Source organism: Phoenix dactylifera, chromosome 9 (assembly GCF_009389715.1).
Source record: "Phoenix dactylifera cultivar Barhee BC4 chromosome 9, palm_55x_up_171113_PBpolish2nd_filt_p, whole genome shotgun sequence".
NCBI lineage: Eukaryota > Viridiplantae > Streptophyta > Magnoliopsida > Arecales > Arecaceae > Phoenix > Phoenix dactylifera.
The window spans coordinates 2710284-2729701 of NC_052400.1; the positions used below are offsets into that span (position 1 = coordinate 2710284).

General features: G+C 35.8%; 2 protein-coding genes across 14 annotated transcripts in view; one reads left to right on the plus strand and one right to left on the minus strand.

Annotated features, from left to right (window-relative positions):
* The window catches only part of LOC103713091 (pathogenesis-related homeodomain protein-like), a 20778-nt gene extending 19315 nt beyond the window's left edge, over nt 1-1463 (plus strand). For 4 of the 5 annotated variants that reach the window (XM_026806953.2, XM_008799864.4, XM_008799862.4 and 1 more), the window contains 3 exons: nt 302-550; nt 679-768; nt 863-1463. In XM_026806953.2, coding sequence (XP_026662754.2) covers nt 302-550; nt 679-768; nt 863-1174 — 651 coding nt within the window. In that variant the 3' untranslated portion in view covers nt 1175-1463. Of the gene's footprint in view, nt 1-301; nt 551-678; nt 769-862 lie in introns of those variants that run through there. The other variant, XR_005513237.1, reaches the window with a different exon arrangement.
* The window catches only part of LOC103713145, a 23151-nt gene extending 5324 nt beyond the window's left edge, over nt 1-17827 (minus strand). Inside the window, exons 1-8 of one of the 9 annotated variants that reach the window (XM_039129824.1) lie at nt 17673-17826; nt 12538-13885; nt 11446-11506; nt 11231-11346; nt 8012-8102; nt 6576-6623; nt 3331-3413; nt 326-448 (exon numbers count right to left, since the gene is read on the minus strand). In XM_039129824.1, coding sequence (XP_038985752.1) covers nt 3342-3413; nt 6576-6623; nt 8012-8102; nt 11231-11346; nt 11446-11506; nt 12538-13772 — 1623 coding nt within the window. In that variant the 5' untranslated portion in view covers nt 13773-13885; nt 17673-17826 and the 3' untranslated portion in view covers nt 326-448; nt 3331-3341. The other 8 variants (XM_039129822.1, XM_039129825.1, XM_039129823.1 and 5 more) reach the window with 8 other exon arrangements.
* Nucleotides 17828-19418: the final 1591 nt, after the last annotated feature.

A 19418-nucleotide genomic window follows, 5' to 3' on the forward strand; every position in this document is an offset into this window, starting at 1 on the left:
GTCTAATTATTGAATGAGATGTTTTCCACATCATGGACTTTATTCAGTGCTAATTGTTTACCAAGAACTTAGTTTTTCATTCAATCCGATTAAGGTCATATCCTTTATCAGCACAAGCCTTTTCTCAGAATATGCATGCAAGACATTTGGTACATATTCTCTTTGGTTGGATATTCAAGTATAGAGTAAATAGATGATGTACATCCTAGATTCAGTTTGGTTTTTGTTACTAAATATTATATCATATTCCTTCAGCATCAGTTATAAAATATTTAATGTCATTCTTCAATCTTGATTACAGGCAGGAATCACCAAACCACATCATGTTCATAGTATCACCAAAAGATCAAGAGTAAGTTCTGGAAAGGCTGGAAGCTTCGATGAAGTTACATCAGTTGACAATTCTATTTTGCTACCCTTGTCATCCATCATTCATGTAGGCAGAAATCTGAGAAAGATTCTCCAGAAAAAGAATAAAAAATCAATGAATATCCCTTTGAGAATGCACCTTAAAACAGCAGCCAATACAGAGTCCACAAAAGAATTTCAGGTAATACATCAGACATCGTGGTCTTATCAGACGCATGTTTTCTTCTTCAGTTTGTTTTAGCTTTACTAGTTGTGTTTTATCCTTCAAGGATCAGATGTGATAATGCCCTTGATCTGGTGTTATTGCAGGATCTCAGAACCAGTCTTACTGAGACCCAATGCCCCTCCATTTCTATCAATAGAAATTTGTCGAAGGAGCTAGGTTTACCACATGGTCAGGTATAACAGAATATTTGACATTATGCATGAACTGCACAATTTTATGTTAATTGCACTTCCCTGGGCTATGCAAACTTGATTATTCTGTATATAGGTGAGCACATCATTTACCAACACCATGAACCTTAAGCAAGAAGTAAGTGGTCTAAGAAGAAAGTTTACTCTGGGGAGAACATCCAGAGCCGAGGGATGTAATGTATTTCAGATAGATGAGATGACTGAGAGCGAGCAGCTCTACATGGCTGAGATTGAAAGATTGTGTAGTCTTCAAGATAGGCTTTGGAACTTGAAGAAGGCATTGCTATCGTGCAAATATAATGATTATGAATCAGTCAAAACTCATTCAACTGAAGAAAATGTGATCTATGTTCCTGAAGCTGAGGTAAAGGAAAAGACATTTATCTGAAGGTCATCTCATAAAAGTTATCACTGTTCAACATCTATAGTTTTACAACAGGCAGTTGAGCTAACGAGTACTTGTAAAATTGTACAAAAATTTTGCTTTATTTAATGACTATAACCCTCAATTCTTTTTGGACTCCTATGTATAATTACAGAATTTCTTTCTGTTTGTGCAAGAACAGATTAGTGTGATGGGGAAACAAATACGATAGGACCATTATGTTGGACAACTGATCATGATGGACATGAAAATATGTTAACAATTATTAAAAGATGCATGTCTTCTGGTTCAATATGATTATGTTCTGCTACAGTTTGAATGTTTTGTTTGAATCAAAGGAGTTTGGATTAGATGCAATCAAAACTTACAGCAATAGCCACCAGGTACAATTTTATAATACTGATAAGAAGGCAACCCCCAGAGAGGTGATCAAACCAGATTTACATCCCATCAGCTATAATCTGAGATCAATACCTTTCAATATATTTGTCTGTTGGTCAACTGCTGAATAAATTTCAGGGGTTTACCTCCCTTTCATTCAAAAGTTAAAAAAGAAAAAAGAAAAAAAAAGAAGCTGAATAAATACAAATTACACAGTTTAATTAATATAGGCATGTCGAGATAGGAAATGTTCCAGTGAGAACTGCAGACTTGCTCAGAAGCCATATTGCAAGTTATATACTGCTAAGTTAGCTTAAAAAAGTAATCAATAATTTACTTGAACTGTGCAAGTGAAAATACATGTCCCAGAAAGAGAAAATGATTTCTAATAGGTTTTCATGATTAAAAAAAACAGAACAAATAATTGTTTTTTTTTTAACAGTTGCTGCTCAAGCGATGAAAATGGATGCAAGAAAACTTCTCATACTTTTGTGACTCTAGAACAGGTCAACTGAAAAAATTACATAGTTGAGATTGTTTACATGTATAAGCTTAAAGGTTTTCTGTATTTCTACTACAATTCTTTTTTGCGCTGAATAAAATCAAGCAATTCTGTCATTGGATTCTTTTGTTTACGAGAAAAAATGCTGCCCGCCACTAATCCTTTTTATGCTGTTCTTGTTCCGTATGATATAAACAAATTTCTGCTAATTATTTGTATGCTGAAACTCCTATAGACTTGTAAGATTATATCAAGTACTTGTATATAAAGCTGACAAAAGAACAATGTACAAATATAACTTTTTTCAAGTCCCATAAAAAGCAGAATCTATAGGACTTGGCCTTATCCCAAAAGTAGCATGGGGATTATAATTGGTGAGAAAACACATATTAACAGAATAGCATTCTTTTATTCTCAATACCTAGTTGTTTCACTTCAGACAACATTTAAGAGCTGAGTTCATCTATCCCTTTTCTTCAATAACCTGTGCATGTATGTATCTAGTTAATCGGTATGATGAAATCAAGAATACACCACACTTCACACCTTCACAGATTTAAGAAGAATATATTATCTTAACTTCATGACTTTCAGAAGGAAACATAACTCAAGTCCCAAATAAATTATAACTTCAGCACAAGTTTAATCAAATATTCTGTCAACAGATGGAGAAATATATTCATGGTAATGCTGTTGATACCACAAATTGTGAAGCACATAGAAATGGTAGTCATATTTTAAACATTTTTTTTTTTTGGGTACAAAAACAATTTTTTTTCTGGGAAGGATGATCCACCCATCAATTGAACAGTCCCTGCACTTGGTTTACTTTTTGGGCCATAAGAAAGCTCTTGATCCTCAGTTCAAAACACAATAACTATGTGAGAGCCCATACTCACATAGTACTGGTGACAGGTCTATAGTAAAAGCTTGAGGGAAAAAGAAAAGGGGGCTCAGCATTATAACAAAATGCTCAGATATATAATTTTTAATCCAGTTGCCTCTCCACTATTACAGTCGACCTTGCCAGGCCATGGTGATTACAATATTTCTTGATGCCAATCCTCAAAACTGGTCATAAAAGTCAGCTAATCCAGGTGGTACAAACAGCCGATTGTTGTCTTTGTAATTGCCCATGTGAAAGTGCAGCCACTCGGATAAAATACAGAAAATAATGCTAGCACAATTGGAATAACTGCATAGCTTTCTAATAATACAACTGAATTGTGCAAAATGCGTAGTATAGCGCACACAATTAACTTTCATTGATTATCACCTTTCAAAAGGTTACAGCCTCTGCTCAGGACCATTAATTCTTGTTTGACCAGGTTTCTGCTTGTTGGCTAGACGCGGCCTCAGCTGCATGGCATTTAAATCAATAATTGTAAGTACTAATTTGCATGCTGGCCACACAACTTGCCAAAGTACTAAGAATAGAGCTAATTTATATATTATGAGTATTCATGAAAGAAGAGGGGATGCAGCCTCAGCTGCATCGCATTTAAATCAATAATAGTAAGTATTAACCTGTATGCTGACCACACAACTTACCCAAATTATTAAGAATTTATGAGTTAATTTGTAGGTTATGAAGTATTCAAGAAGCAAAAGGGATTAAATATATTGGGCCAACAAAAAAGGGTAAATAGGAGATGCAACAATGATGCAACCTCTAAATGACAATGTCTTGTGCATTGCATCTTTGATATGTTCATGCAGTTAGGAACCAAATATCAGCTCTTAGTGTGATTTTTCCCCTAATTATGCTCAACATTGTGGGAAAATTCGAAGCCTTAACATGATAAAAAAGCTATCGGGTACCCACATAACAAAAGTTTGAAGAATTTGCAAGATCAGCACACCACCTCTAAATTTGAACAGACCATATCATCATAGTAAAGTTCTATAATGAAGCCTCATACATCACTATATCATCAATTTAACTAACTTCATAAAAAAACAATGAATGGGTATCCATTTGTAAGTGGTAACAGTTATTAGACTAAGAAAAATGAGTACCCATGCAAGAGTTAGAATGGAGAGTTCCTGATAACTTTCCCAATGATGATATAGAAAGAAATCCTAGAAGACCCTACCAAAAGCATCTGCCGCTTTACTTGCTTGTTACAATATAGAGAGATATGAACCATGATCCAAGATACAGATTAATAATAATTTTACAAAAAGAAATAACACATGAATTTCCCGACATCACTTAAGTGAAAAACCAATGTAATTAAATTAAGTCCAATTGATTATCATGCCTCCAACAAGTCTTGCACCTCACATCGAATCACCTCCTATAAGAAGTTTGGACTTCCTACTTTCAGTTAATTACCAACATGCTTGCCCCCATCTGCAGCAGCAGCAGTACTAAGGACTAATTTCGCATTGCCTTTGGAGAGCTAAAAAGCACCTAAAAGCTCTTTTGGATAATTTTGAACTGTTTCGTAAAAATCTTGAAACAACTTTCTAGCTCCTCCAAAACCTGAAAAAGGTCGCCTAGAGAAAAGCTCTAATTTGAAACTTCTACACAAAAGCTCTCCTTAAGATGTGTCGTGAAGCTCCTTGTTGAACAGAAATTCACCCGAGAAACTGGGGTTCGAGTCCCAGCAACAGAATTTTGAAACAATAATTTAAAATACTTTTTATTGCCATAATCATGCAATTAAGGATTTTGACTTTAATCTTAGCTCCTACAATACTTCTGCCCATAATCAGGGTTCTAAGAATGACCTAAATCCAAATTCAATCACAGCAAAACTCAACAAACTAGCCCTTCGACAAATAAATCTTTTCATGCTAACAGCTTATTTGGTCATTATGCCATATATTAATGTGGTCACTCACTCATGTTTTTAACTTTCGGACAGCTGGTGATCTTTCTCTGTGTTGTCCAGCCAAACCTTACGTTTCAGCATGTTCCTTCATATCAAAGCTGCTCCCAAATGGAGAAAGCATGTGTCTTAAAGTTGTTTAACCATCAATGACCACTACAGAACTAAAAAGAATATGGTTCCACAGGATACCCATATCTACTTCAGTTGCTAAGTCTTCACCGTAACAGTCAAAAATTCCAAGTCAAGAAGCATGAAATGTCATAGTTTACACAAGACTCAAAACTATCTTGAACAAAAGTGAAAATGGAAAGTATCGTGATCAGAAATAAGTCCTTCCCAGGAAATACATGAGGTAATTTACAGGGAATCTCTACCGACATCTAGTCTGCTACTTGAAATATTGAACCAAAACAAGCCGCAATAAGCAGAATTGGGAAATGCCCCGAGGACATGATACTTTTACAGGCAATCTCTATTGACAACTAGTCTGGAAATTAATGCAAAATAAGCTTGCTATAGTCAGAATGTGGAAATGTCTCATGGACACGACTCCTACTAGAAAATGGAGGCATTAAAGGAATGCTAAGAAGCAGATTGTTACAAAAGTATTCTTCTCTTCCACAAATACTGATACATCTACCTTTCCTTTCATCTCAAACCCTGAAACAATTCTATGCTTGTATGCAAGGTTATTTGACTACAAGAAGAGGTATATACCATGCTCTGCAACCTATGAAAGAACAAGGAAAATAAATACCAAAGATATGATAAAATCATTTCCTAATATCTGCATATATGCCAAATATGTTTTTAGGGAAACCATCATTCAGAAATTTAAGACCACTGGAGCATCTCCAGGTACATGGCTCTTTGCTAGATGATAATCTTTCATGAGAGTCTTGGAAATATTTGAATTCCAAAATTGTGCCATTGAGATTGTCACCCTTATATGAGAAGAGAAAATGCCCATATGTTCAATGTGTCACAACAACTTGATCCTTGAATAACAAGTACCACTTGCTAACTTACTGTCGTCAAGCGTGCCTTCCAACTACTACACAGAACTTTCCAAATATACAAAAGGTTTCACTTTTGGATGTGGAGCCCATAAATGAGTACATCAAGATCTAAAGGTGTATGATTGAAGAACAAAAGTGTAAAGCACCTGTGGTCCAATGGTTACCATACATTTCTCAAATACCATCTATCTCCACATTTTTAAATCCATCAGTCAAAAAATGTTTTGGGCAACAAAAGGTCATTAAGCTTCAGACATCTAAGATGTATATTCAAGCATTAAAAGGAAATGACTAATTTCTATCAGTGAAATGTAAAGCCAATTAATTAAATGCCACTAGCATGGATTGAAGTGCAGCACTAAAACAGTCCACACCGGCTGTATCGTACCATACTAATAAGGTACTAGTATAGGTATATCCTTGGTACCTTACCATACTGACACATGGTATTACATCTCAATCTTGCTGTACTGGCACCAACAGGCATACCATGTCACAGTATGGACTATGGATTGTAGTAGTAAGGTATTGGTACCAAGTCTTAAAAAATCGCACTGGACAACTTGGGCGAGCAGAGAAACCCAAAGAACAAACTGTATTAAAATTTACATTATATATGGGGAGTATTTCAGAGCATGACAGGAGAGGGCTAGTTGACGTACCATCTCTATATACTTTAGATGCTTGAGAATGGTCTCTGTTTCCAGCTCCTAAAATAGCATAAAACCCAGCATCAAGAAAAGCATGCAAAGAAGAAAGCAAAAAAATCAAGGAGTAAAAAGAGTGAAGTGAAACTTAAACAGCTAGTGGGAATACAAAAGTCAATAGTGCATCTCAATTTTAAATGGCAAGCATTGAGGCTATCCTTGCACAACCTTAACCATCCAGCCTTTTCCCAACTACTTGGGGTTGGTTATCCTTACATATACTACAAAACTAAATTGAAAAACCCATAAATACTCTTTTGAATGCTTGTGAGTGTGCACGCTTCTTGACACTCATGCATTGCGCCAAAGATCTTTTCTTTAGACTAATAACTGTGGGTGTTAAAAAGGGAACACACTCCAAGATAAACCATGAAGCTGTACCATTCAGCCAAAACAGAAATATTTACAAAATTAACCATGATGCTGCCTATTATCAGAAATTATCAGGTAGTACATTGATCAGTTCCTTTGTTTGCTGCAAATTTTTGGAGTTCAAATACCTATTAAAATTGTGTCTAACCACCACAAGTGTAAAAACATGAAATCAAGAAGCCGGTGCATGTCAGGTTTTAACAACAAAAATCATGATCTAAACACTCAAATTTATCTTTAACCTAACAAAGATAATAATCTAATTTGGTCTATGAAATGTTCTATCTATTACTGTCAAAAATAATGAAATCAACAAACATACAAGTATATTTTGCAAGAAACAGCATGTAGGATGCGACTGGACGAGTGACTTGGGGAACGAACTGTGATGCAATAGCAGAAAATCAGATTACCTGGCCATCTCAGTAATGGTAGCAACGTACAGAAAAACCAGGAAAAATTCCAGAGGTTAACTAAAAACCAGGAAATGTTCCAGAGGTTAACTATCACATAGTCACACAGTGGTTTTATGAAAAATCACATTAGAAATCAGAGCATAAACTGAAGATAAATGCAATATTATAACCTCAATTACAACCTAATAAAGATAAAAAGCTAATTTGGTCTATGCATTGTTCTATCTATTACTGTCGAAAATAATGAAATCAACAAACATACAAGTGTATTTTGCAAGAAACAACATGTAGGATGTGATTGGATGAGTGAACCAGGGAATGAACTGTGATGCAACAGCAGAAAATCAGATTACCTGGCCATCACAGTAATTGTAGCAACATACAAGAAAACCAGGAAACATCCAGAGGTTAACTAAAAACCAGGAAATGTTCCAGAGGTTAACTATCACATAGTCAGTGGTTTTATGAAAAATCACATTAGAAATCAGAGCATAAACTGAAGACATATATACAATATTACTACCTCCATCACAACCAAATAGACTACTTTCATCTAAAAGTTTGTATATTGAGAGTGAGATGAAGAACTAATGCAATTCTGACCTGAGGAACAGCACAGTCGGCATGGATTGGATCCCAAAGTACAGCACAAGAACAATCCCAATCATCAGTTTGAACTACAAAAAGAGGTGCCCTGAAATGGAAGCAGAGAGCATCATGTTACATAGTTTGCATTTCTAACTGACTGTTACTCGCACAATTTCTATTATTTAAAGGACAAGAACTCATTCTGGTAGCTGCTTGTTGCATCAGTCCGCCTCTTACAAGCTGCAAATTACATATCTAGGCTGTTAATGAACGACAAATTACAATTCTAGTTTGCAACTGTATGTTACTGCTAGCCGAGTACTGCCAGTTCATTTGCCTGGCATGTGCTCCAGCCTGGTTCTGCTCATGAAAGCTGGGATACGACTAATACTTTCTGTAGCTCAATAAAGTAGCCACATGGGATTAAATACTGATCCTATTAGTACTAAAAATTCTAATAATGCTTCTACTAACAATTTATTATGCTATTTTTTAGACTTCCTTTATTAAAGACTGGGCAGCTACTGGTGGCAAGAATTTCTGTCATTTAGGAGTACTGATTGGGGTTAGGCTCGTGGCTGCTTATTGTGATTATTTATATTTGTCTTATTCCTTTTCTTCTTTTCACACATGTTTCCCAATCAATATAGATATTTTTTTAACTATTAGAGAAAGAATAGTTGTCTCATTAAGCATGCCATTGAGAGAATTGGGTTCTGGAAATTTGGAAAGCACACAGAAATAACTACAGAAAGTATAAACGCCTAATCAAGTGTGATACAACTGCAACAAATGAAAAGGCATTTTCTGCACTATATCAAGAACTTCTAAACGTCACTCAAATGCAAAAGCAGCAATGATACTGGAGAGGCACATTAGATAAAATGTAATCATCCTTATCCATAAACTAATAACACCCTATGCAAGAAGGAATGCGTCAAGAAAACAAGAGTGTAGGGGTGTCCAAGATCTAGATAAGGATTAAGGAGTGTCAAGAAGATGATAATAAGTATATATAAGTTAAAAAGTGTGTGTGTTTTTAAACCAAGGATGATGAAATTACAATAGTTTTGTGCAGAAAACTGAGCTTGGGAAACCTTCCAAACAAATACTAAAAGTCTGATGAGCTCCGATGGAATAGTTGGAGTATTAAATCTCACTCATGCCAATAATATCAAATATAACATTTAAATCCCGAAAGAGTATAAAATATCCTAAATAAATGTAAAATCTCAAGTATGAAATTTGAGAATCCAAAATCTTTGAGAATTAATAGTCCTTGTTGATGCTTATGTACAGTATATGGATGCACTAGCGAGACATAAATTACTTAATTTAAGATTTGTCGTTACATGAAGTAACCCTTTCACATAAATTTTTCTCTAGCAAACCTTCTGAAGGCATTTGACAAATAGACTCTTCCAAATTTCTACCAAAAAAAAAGTAATAGAACATTTAGAGTTCTACTCCATAAGCAACCTCCACTTGACAATTTGAACTTTTAATTGTCACTTGCTATCATAGTTGTAACAAGAAGCAACTGGCTTCGTTGTAAAAGATAAATGACTCGTCTTTTGGCTGCATAAGAAAGGCCTTGAGTGAAGCTTATATGGAATCATCAAAAACATACATAAGTGAGAGATGTCAAACCAAAAAGGCTATAGCTTTACTCCAAAAAGAAAAAAAAAGACAGACATATGGTGGGCACCTTTGGAAGAATTTGAAATTTTGAACTACATGAAATACACTGACGTTGTTGCATATTGGTCAGCATCTTGGACGATAAAAAGGATTCATGCACATAATGTCACAAAAATGAGAATGTTGATGGGAGACATGAGGTAACAAGAAACTCAGGAGTTTCCAGAATAAAGAATAACTTGCTGGAGAATCATATGACATTGTATTAATGCATGCAGCAAAAACCAAATAAAGCCTTAGTAAAAGGGCTTAACTTTAGATGAAGACAAGAACTGCAGAAAGACTTGAATCAGACATGATGGAAGTTGTCCAAGAATTTAGATACAAAACTTAGCTAAATAAAGATTTAAAAGAACATTGGAAAGGGACCCTCCCTAACAATTGGTATTTGGTTTATAGACATTTTATACATTACAGATAGAATAGACTTTCATTTTGACTCCTCCATTATTGATTTAAGGGAGATTTACTCTCCCTCTCCCTCTCCCCCATTCCCCCCCATCTCTCTCCCTCTTTCTCGCTCTGTCTCCCTCTCCTTCCCTCTCTCTCTCTCTCTTATATCTCCAGAACTTTGGTGATATTTATGGGTCAAGGAAAAGAACACTTACGAGCCCAGGTGGTAAGATTAGAGGGTTGACACTAACATCCAGTTATAAAAAGCAGGTAAAACTATAAAATGAATTAAAGTTCAGTATCCAATATCCATGAACACTAGAGGATCCCCTATCTTATGCAACAGTTCACAATCTAAACATGGAAAAGCCTGGAATGGCATTAAAGGTAGTCCTAAATAAAATGCTTGGTGAATGAGGATTCACAAAGCCAACCCCAAATAGTTGCGACAAGGTTTGATGGTTATGTTTATAGACAAAATCATGATACAAAAACCTGAATAAACCTACCCAGCAAAGGATGATCACATATACCTCCAGCCAGTAAGATTTAATATGATATGTTTCCCCTTAAAGAAACTGAATAAAGAAACAAAAAAGAATAAAAGAAAGATGAACAAAAGAGTTAAGTAAAAGAATACCATACGATATTTTAAAATGAAAAAGGAAAACAAAGCAAGGAAGTAAAGGGAATTGACTTGTGTCTGTACAGATACCCATACTTTGATTTGTAAGCCACGGTAACCGCTACGTACGGTCAACTGACATGAAAGCCACTTTAAACAGGACTGTGGTTGTAATCTAAAAGCAGGTCCAAAACTGAAACCCAAAAAAATCAGCTAAATAACACTTGTGTGCATTGAGCAACATAATCAAACAAGATCTAGTTAACAAATCTTTCGAAAATCTTCTACATATGTTTACAATTCATGCCAAAACCTCTATGTTTATGAGCTAATTTCAATTTGCTGCTGCTAATACAATCATACTACTGCCACCATCATGACTGCTAAAGATTCGTACATCATGATCTGATCAGCAACTATCCCTTAACTTATAAAAGAAAAACCGTTGCTCTTCAACGAAAATGACAAACAATATCTATAGATGCATCCACACATGAATTTGCCAAGAAGCTTACCTACGCCACTTGCCGCATATAGTCCCATCATCATTCTCGCTTGTATAAATTACCTCCCTACACTGGACCCAATTACCGATAGAAGTGGATTTGGATGGCTTGTAAAAGTTCCAACCCTAAGAAAACAGGCAAAATGCTCAGACAAAATAGACATTACATAGCAATGGAAACAATATACTAAGATAATTGATCAAGACAAATTTCTTAGGTCTTACATCCAGACTAAAATATTCAGCAGGATCCACTTCCAAGGGTTCCCAGTAAGAATCGCAATCACTAGAATCACGGATAAAACAATAAGAAATTAGAAATAACATGAAGCATGGACAAGAAACAAGGAATGAAGAGGTAATGTGGTGTTCTAACTAGAAACATGTGCAAATACCCTTGTGGGAGAAGAGGTATACACACACATATATACAAGAAGTTTGTAGCAGGAAGAAGGGTGCAAAAATGATAAAACTCATAATGCATTATCAGTTGCTTTAGAAAATTACATTACTGTATCAAATAGCAAGATTAAGTTGTTTCTATCATGAAGCTAACTAGCATCTTAGTTGACCATTTAGATCTCCAGTGACAATACTACTGACCCAACCTCCAGAATGCATATGCCATGCCAGCCAGCGGCCCGCACATCCCTGACAAGCGCTTGAACCCTTGGATCAAACTATCTTAATTTTCTACATAATTTAAAGAGATTTAGAGAATGGCTGCACATGACTACTTGAAAGAACTTGATTCTTATGCAATAAACAAGTCATAAGATGTTACATTATGACTACTGCTTAATGTCAACTTTGCCAGATATGCCTGTACTAAATGGAGCCATATGCCATCATCATGCCTTCTGTAAGAGTTTTGAAGGAAGAGGTTCAACATCATACAACCACCTGGTGTGGGAAGTTTGAGTTGTGCATGACTTTAGGTTGCTCAGGTAAGTGATACATATTGGTACCAATGGTATATACCAAAACTGACTGGTACAGATAGTTTCAGCATCCCGGCACCCATACCAATGCCAATTTTGTGTCAAAACTGTATGATACGAATAGTACATACTGACTTGCTGACTTTTGAATCCTTACTTAAAACTACATCATTATTGTGATTTGATAATACTAATTTGGCTCAAGATATAAGGTGGGTAATGGGAAGTGCTATAGAATCTTAAGAGATCATTATTGTGGTTTCAACTTCAACAGAAGGGAACAAATGTCACTTAAAGTTAATCTATTAACATGCACACAGCTACTAAACTTCCAAGAATTACAAGAATGAATATGAGAGGCATTGGTAGGACGTACCCAAAAATTGGACCAGACCACTCAGGAACTTCTGCTTGAAAATCTTTACCAATTCGAACCCCAGATGTATATGGCTCACTGTCACTCAACATGAAAGATATTGGATTTAGATCCCCATGAGACATTGTTTTCCTATGCCCAGACATTTCGCCCATGATTTTAATTGTTTTTCCAGATTTGTGATCTAGAACAGACTTTGGTCTCTTTTTGAAACAAGGCTGACAATACCATTCATCAACTGGTAGTTTTCGTACTCTAGGATTGCAACAAGACACATGAAATGCTTCTTCACAATTGTCACAAATTAGCATCTTCAATGGATTTTCCAAATGACCGCATATTTTGCATGGTTGAGAAGGCATGGCATCATCGTTGCCTAGGACTTCTAAAGAAGCACATGCACTGGTATCCCGTACTCCCCCAAGCAATCCATGATGTTTAAGCACAGAGATGCATAACTCTTTTGCTGAAGTAAACTCCCAGAATAGTTCTGCACCAACATTATCTGATGAAGAGCACTCACTAGGGTCCTCCATCTCAGTTTTTATGAGATCTGAACCATGTCCAATGATAGATTTTGATGATGAATATCGGTCAATTGTACCAGCATTGTGCTCTGGAGAAGATTTCTGAAGACAGCTGATAGATGATTCTACAGGCACTTTGTCATCTTGAATAGAACTTCTCTTACCGGGCACAGTATTTGGAGATGGATCCTGTAGATTGCTTTGTTCACAAATTGATAAATTTCCATCATCATGAGTATCTCCGGAACTTACAAGTATAGTCGTATTTCTATCAAGGCCATCTTTCTGGACTCTCAAGGGATGGTCTTCAGAAGTTATGCTAGAATGATAGCTGGCACTTTCTTTAGTACTTTCTGTTGCATTTTCTTCAGATAGAAGAGCAACAGTGTTCCTCTGCAGCTTCCTTCGTTTGTAGACGAGACTGTCCCGCTTGGGCACAGAACTGGCACACATTTTGTTCGCACTTGATATATCAGAACAGGTTGAGAATTCTATAAACCGCAAACTAGATAATTTGCTTTCTTCCTCTCCAACAGTTATAGCTTTTCTGCAGCTATCCAACGGGCATTCATCACAAATTGGAGGCCTCTGCCAAGTTTCACCATAGTGTGACCGATCATATAAGTCCATGTTCTGCTGTTCTTCATATTCAGATGCAAAAGATAGTGGTGTACTGATAGAATTAGGAAGGGAGCTCTGGATCAGCATTTCACCTGTTCAAATCATGAGTGTATCCTGGATGGATTAAAATTCCCTAATACATATTTTAGGATATGCGATATAAGAATCATTCCAGGAAGTCACTTGTGAGCCTAAGTATCCTGAAACATATAATAAGGATCAGATAAGGAATATTGTGACAACAAAAACCTAGAGGTAGAATCTGGATAGTAACTTTCATTCTCATTGCTAACAAAGATAAGTATGGACGTATGCATGTAATCAGATGTCAATATACCAGTAATGTAACTGACCAGTCTTACGGCAACTAAATAAGATTGACTTTGCAATCATGTTTTGTCCTTCATTAGACTTTAAAGTATCAGCTATATTAACCCAAAATAGAAAATCATAAATTGCATCAACTATATTCAAGAAGACCGTGAAGAGAATATGCATGATTAGCATAAGATCTATGCTTTAAGTTAATAAGACAGCACAATCAATGGAGATCACAAGAAGAGCACCATCTTAATGGAGGGAAGCTCGCAAGCTAGAGAATTACCATCCTCCTAATTCTCACAAGCAAAATAAAGAAGCTAAACCTGCCTTATTCTCACAAGAACAATGCGTACAATATTTATATTAAAATAAAGAGAGAAGTTTCTTTTGCACAGCCCTTGGCCCTTTTTTATAAGCTTTAATTCCCAACAGAATAAGGCAAAGAGCCTCACACTCCTATTCTGACACAAAGAACTATTGATAAAGAAAAGTTCTGTTTCATAAAGCATAAAAGTCTTCTAACAGCATTCCTGTAACCTACTTGGCGACTGACTTTGACACACAGTATGCCGCCAACACTTATTAAAAGTAATTTAAAAAGCTATTGAAACTAAAGTTTCCTAGTTACCAGATGATATTTTATAGTTTCTCAGCTTTCTACTATACTGTTTCTACCATGACTTTGTTCCGAGTCCTCCAATTTGGTTTCTTCAACAATCCCACAGAAGCTCAAAATTGTCCACGACCTGTTCTACATCAGTTGATATCATTATGATGATAACTAAGCAAAATCTTACAAAGAAAGAATGCTATCCCATGTCACTATCGAAGCCTTCATGAATTCTATAGATCATATATCAGAATTCCTACCACCATCCAAGAAAAAATAGCATGAACAAATGGGTGTTCCATTAGAATATACTAGTTGATACTAGAATCCCTAATTGAAAATAGAGCAGTCTGCTTTCGGAGTGTCTTATACTTTAACAGAATCAAGTTCAACAACCAAAAATTCAACTCAACTTAACTAACCCTTGATCCCAAACTAGTTGGAGCCAGCTCAAGTTCAACAACCACAAGTTAAAGCCCAGAACTTTAAATTCTGAAGAATATTGTCTAGATCATGCCAAAGAACTATCTAACTTGGTCCTTTGTCAAAAAGGTTGCTTGATTAGCAAGATAAGCAGAAAAAAAAGGAACATCTGTTGTTTTGGCTTTATAAGCACCTAAAAACTTGAGCAAACCAATCTCATGTTGCAGTAAATGAGAAGGCAAACAAAGAAGGAAAAACTAGAGGGTTGACAGTAGATCAGAAACTGGCTTCTCATAAATTTTCTAGCTCAACCCTACTGTAGTTTCTATCTCCATGTAGTTTCTTGACATCCATCAACAAAACGCTTCAAAGAAAGATGAACAGAATCTCAAGCCTTTTTGATCTCTTCAACATACATGAACGAGTGAGTGAATTTCACATACACAAGTTACTTACATTTCCTACTCTTCTTGATCGCAAAACACACTGTACACAATTAAGAATTATCATACTAGGTTGTGAACAACAAATCTTCTTCACCACCATATAAATAATATGATTATCAAGTTCCAAACCACTGAATGTGTTTCTTTAAAGCAAGTTGTCATGATGGATATTGTTACAGAAGCAGGCATGCAAATTTCATTTTTCTTTATTAACTCCATTCGATAAGTTTGATTTAAAGAGGGGAAATAATTTAGTTGAACAATTTTTTTACAATAATTCTAGGCTTCATATTGCTAGCTTAATATAAGAATAGAAGGAGTACAATGGACCCTGTCACCGCCACTCAACCAAGATCAAACATATTAAATTTAACCCAGGTCAGTGGAAATATTGTCATTCCGCTTACCCAGCCTATCTCAAAGATCAGAATTCGACCTGGATTAAGCTTAGCTAGTTTCCACCTCCTTCAATCAACTGGTTAATTGTTGCAACTCTAGAAAATAGTGTTGGTCAAATTCATCTCACCTAAGCCAATTGGCTCATGTAACCACTCCTAGATAAAAACAACAACCACCAAACAAAAAGAGAAATTATGACAGAAATAGCAATTCCAGGCAGGGATCATCGCCACTTACCTAAGTATAACTATTCTTGCACCAAAATAGGCCCGTAGGTTTCAAGTCACCATGGCCTATATGTGCAGGCATGATGTTATCCTCAAGAAAATGAAGATCTGAAGGTTCCATTTATTTGATAGTGAAGAGAAGCCCAAGATCTTAGCCATCTTTGTAAGTGACTTATATCTAGATGAAACGAGATCTTGGTTTATCTCAGCCAAGACGGAAGGCTGGAAAAACATGGAAAGAACTATGTAGGAACCAAGATATCAAAATATCGGCCAATATACTAAATCTTATATTAACTATCATTTTAAGGCATTTTTTAATTTAATAATTAGATAAAACTAGTGAAGATCGAAATCATAGCATTATAGAATTCGAATTCATGTCTCAAAGACATTGCAGTTTATATTGGCCAAGACAATGAAGATTGAGATTTTATATATATTAATGAGTGCCCAATATGAATACAAACCAGTATCTTGGCCAAGACATTAGATGAGATGTAAATGTTGTCAATATTCTTTCCCTTTCTTTCCTCATGTACTTTAGTGCATAGAGTAGTTTTCAAGGCTTAAATCAATGCTCAATCCACTCATGTTTTCTAGGCTCAATGCAGCCTGGATAAGTTAGCCCCCCATCCAAAAAGAAAGAAAGCAAGAAAAGTTGTGGTTTCAATATCAAATCATGAGGGCTACCAAATGTTTTGTGTGTGTGTGTGTGTGTGTTGGGGGGGGGGGGGGGAGGATCAAACATAACCCTAGCATCCATCCAAGATTTGCCAGAAAACAAGGACTTTTGAGGAAAAAAAAATGTGGCAGAGGAAGCAGGGGTATAAAGTATCTGATCCAACCCCAATACTGGCTTCCATCCAAGATTTCCCCAACAAATTACTTTTTTCTCAAACATCCGATCCAACCCTAACCTAGATTCCATCCAAGAATAAGATACCCAAACCCTAACCCCAGCCAAACTTTCCAAAGAAACATCTTCTACAACTTGGCTTGGTAATATTTGTTGCTTGAGCAGGAGAATGTTATGAAAGAAAAGGACTTGGTCTTTGAGAAAGGGGAAAAATAGCAAGAAAAGTACAGATCAATGGACACGCACATAGGGCGATAGCAGATGATGCAGATGAATTCCCCTAATGCTGTGAGACCAACCAAACCCTTCAAGTGATTACTTATCCGGACAATTTCACAATAGAGGTCAATCAGGCCATTACAATCCTGCCAACGGGTTCTCATTAACCAAAAAACTCGAAACCCTAATCCAAAACGTCCCACACTAAAAAAACCTCATATCTACCAAAGCGGAACATAAAAAAAACAGATAGATATGCAATAAACAAAGTAGATAGCTTCCAAGAACGCCTAAAACCATCACAAAAGCATGTCAAACCACATGAGAAGCAGCATCACGTTTCAAGATCAAAAAGAAATGGGCAAACATTGATTAGTTTTTCTTAAATCAAAAAAGAAAAGAAAACAATCTAGGCAGGAATAATCAAACAAAAGCATAAAAATCGGCAGATATACAGAAGAGAAATTCGAGGATTGAATTTACCCAACTTCCCAAAGGACAGTCCCCTTTGAGGCTTTTCTCGGGGTAGAACGAGGAAAAGGGTCCGTTCCCCCAATTCTCCTCAAAGCCAACCCAAAGTGGGTTTTTTTGAATGGGTTTATACCCTTGGGATTTAAGGGTGGGTGGTTTGTCCTCAAACTGACTGAAGTCGCTTCCCAAAAGTGTCCACCGTTAGATAGATTTATTGTCCTGAATAACTTGTCCGCAGGAACAATGTACTTAAACTGTATCTCCCAAGAATAACCAGTTAGATGCATCGATCTGAGCCGTCCGATCGATACGTTCCCTCTCGGTTGTATTGTGAGATTGAGCAGATGTATGTTTGAGCATCCATGAATTTTGATTGGTGAAATAGTAAATATCAAGCCAATCGATGCATTAATATGTTGATCCGAAGTTTTAGAGTATCCTGGAAGTTTCGAGAATAAGATTTATTTAATGGATGGCTCAGATTGGAAATCTTGTTTATTGATGACAATTCGAAAGCTGAAAGACACCTACATTGTACTACGAAGCGCCGTTTCGATTCATTAATTATCTTGTAAATAAGTTGAATTTGGGCTGTATTCATGCAAGATTCTGAACCAAGCCTAACAAGGTAAGCATTGTTTGCGGTATTATACCATATTTACTTTTAGCAGGTTAATTAAGTTTCTATTCTTGAGCAATATAGGTTCGATAAGTTTGAAATCTAGTTTTGGTAGCAATACATGCAATAATAGTTACAAACTTACTGTTACTTGGATGTGTGATCTCTTGTTTTGAGTTTTGTCATATTTAGTTTGACTATAGTTTTAAATAGAACTACCTTGTGACAGTGAAACTATCAAATTTATATATATGTTTCATGTTAGTAATTCTGTTATTTTTTTTATATTTTTAATGGATCACTACCCATAGATCTTGTACAGTTTTATTAAGTTTCAAATCTAGTTTTAGTAATCCATATATTTTTAATAATACTTACAAACTTATTGTTACTTGGATATGTGATCTCTTGTTTTGATTATTGTCATATTTAGTTTGCCTGTCGTTTTAAATAGAACTATCTTGTGAGAGTGAAACTACCAAATTTATGTATATGTTTCATGTTAGCAATTTTTTTTTCATATTTTTAATGGATCACTAACCATATATCTTGTACCCCCATCGAGCATTGTTTAACTCGAGGCAAGATCTCTAACTTTGGCCAACATCTACAATATCATACAACTTGTTGAGATGGAGATATCAGGAACCATATCACACAATGTTTGCATTTTAATTTGTTGAGCCTTTATAGAAAGAAGTTGTATGATATAGCAACACTAAAAGCTTCAACCATAGTCCGAAAAAGAAGAGTTTTCCTTCTTTCCTGATAGGAAGAAATAGTGGCAGATCATTCACAATGCCATACCAAATAGACTGATCATTACTTTCGACTTCTTGTAGAAATTCATCGACATGAACCGATGATAGTTCTAATACCTTCTAAATTCTCACATAGTGAAGTTATTCCTTATTGAAGAATGATAAATTTATGACTTAAAAGGACAGAGATACAGAAGGAAAAAGCTTTTTCTCCCTATAAAACCTCCCTGAAACAGCTGCGACTTGTGGTTTTTTTGTGAACCACCAAGGGCAAAGTTGATTTTTTATCCTCAACTGAAGCAAACTTGAAACCCCTTTTGTATCACACTGAAACCCCACTTCAAAATCTATCTGGAAAGCGCTCTTACATAATACCTC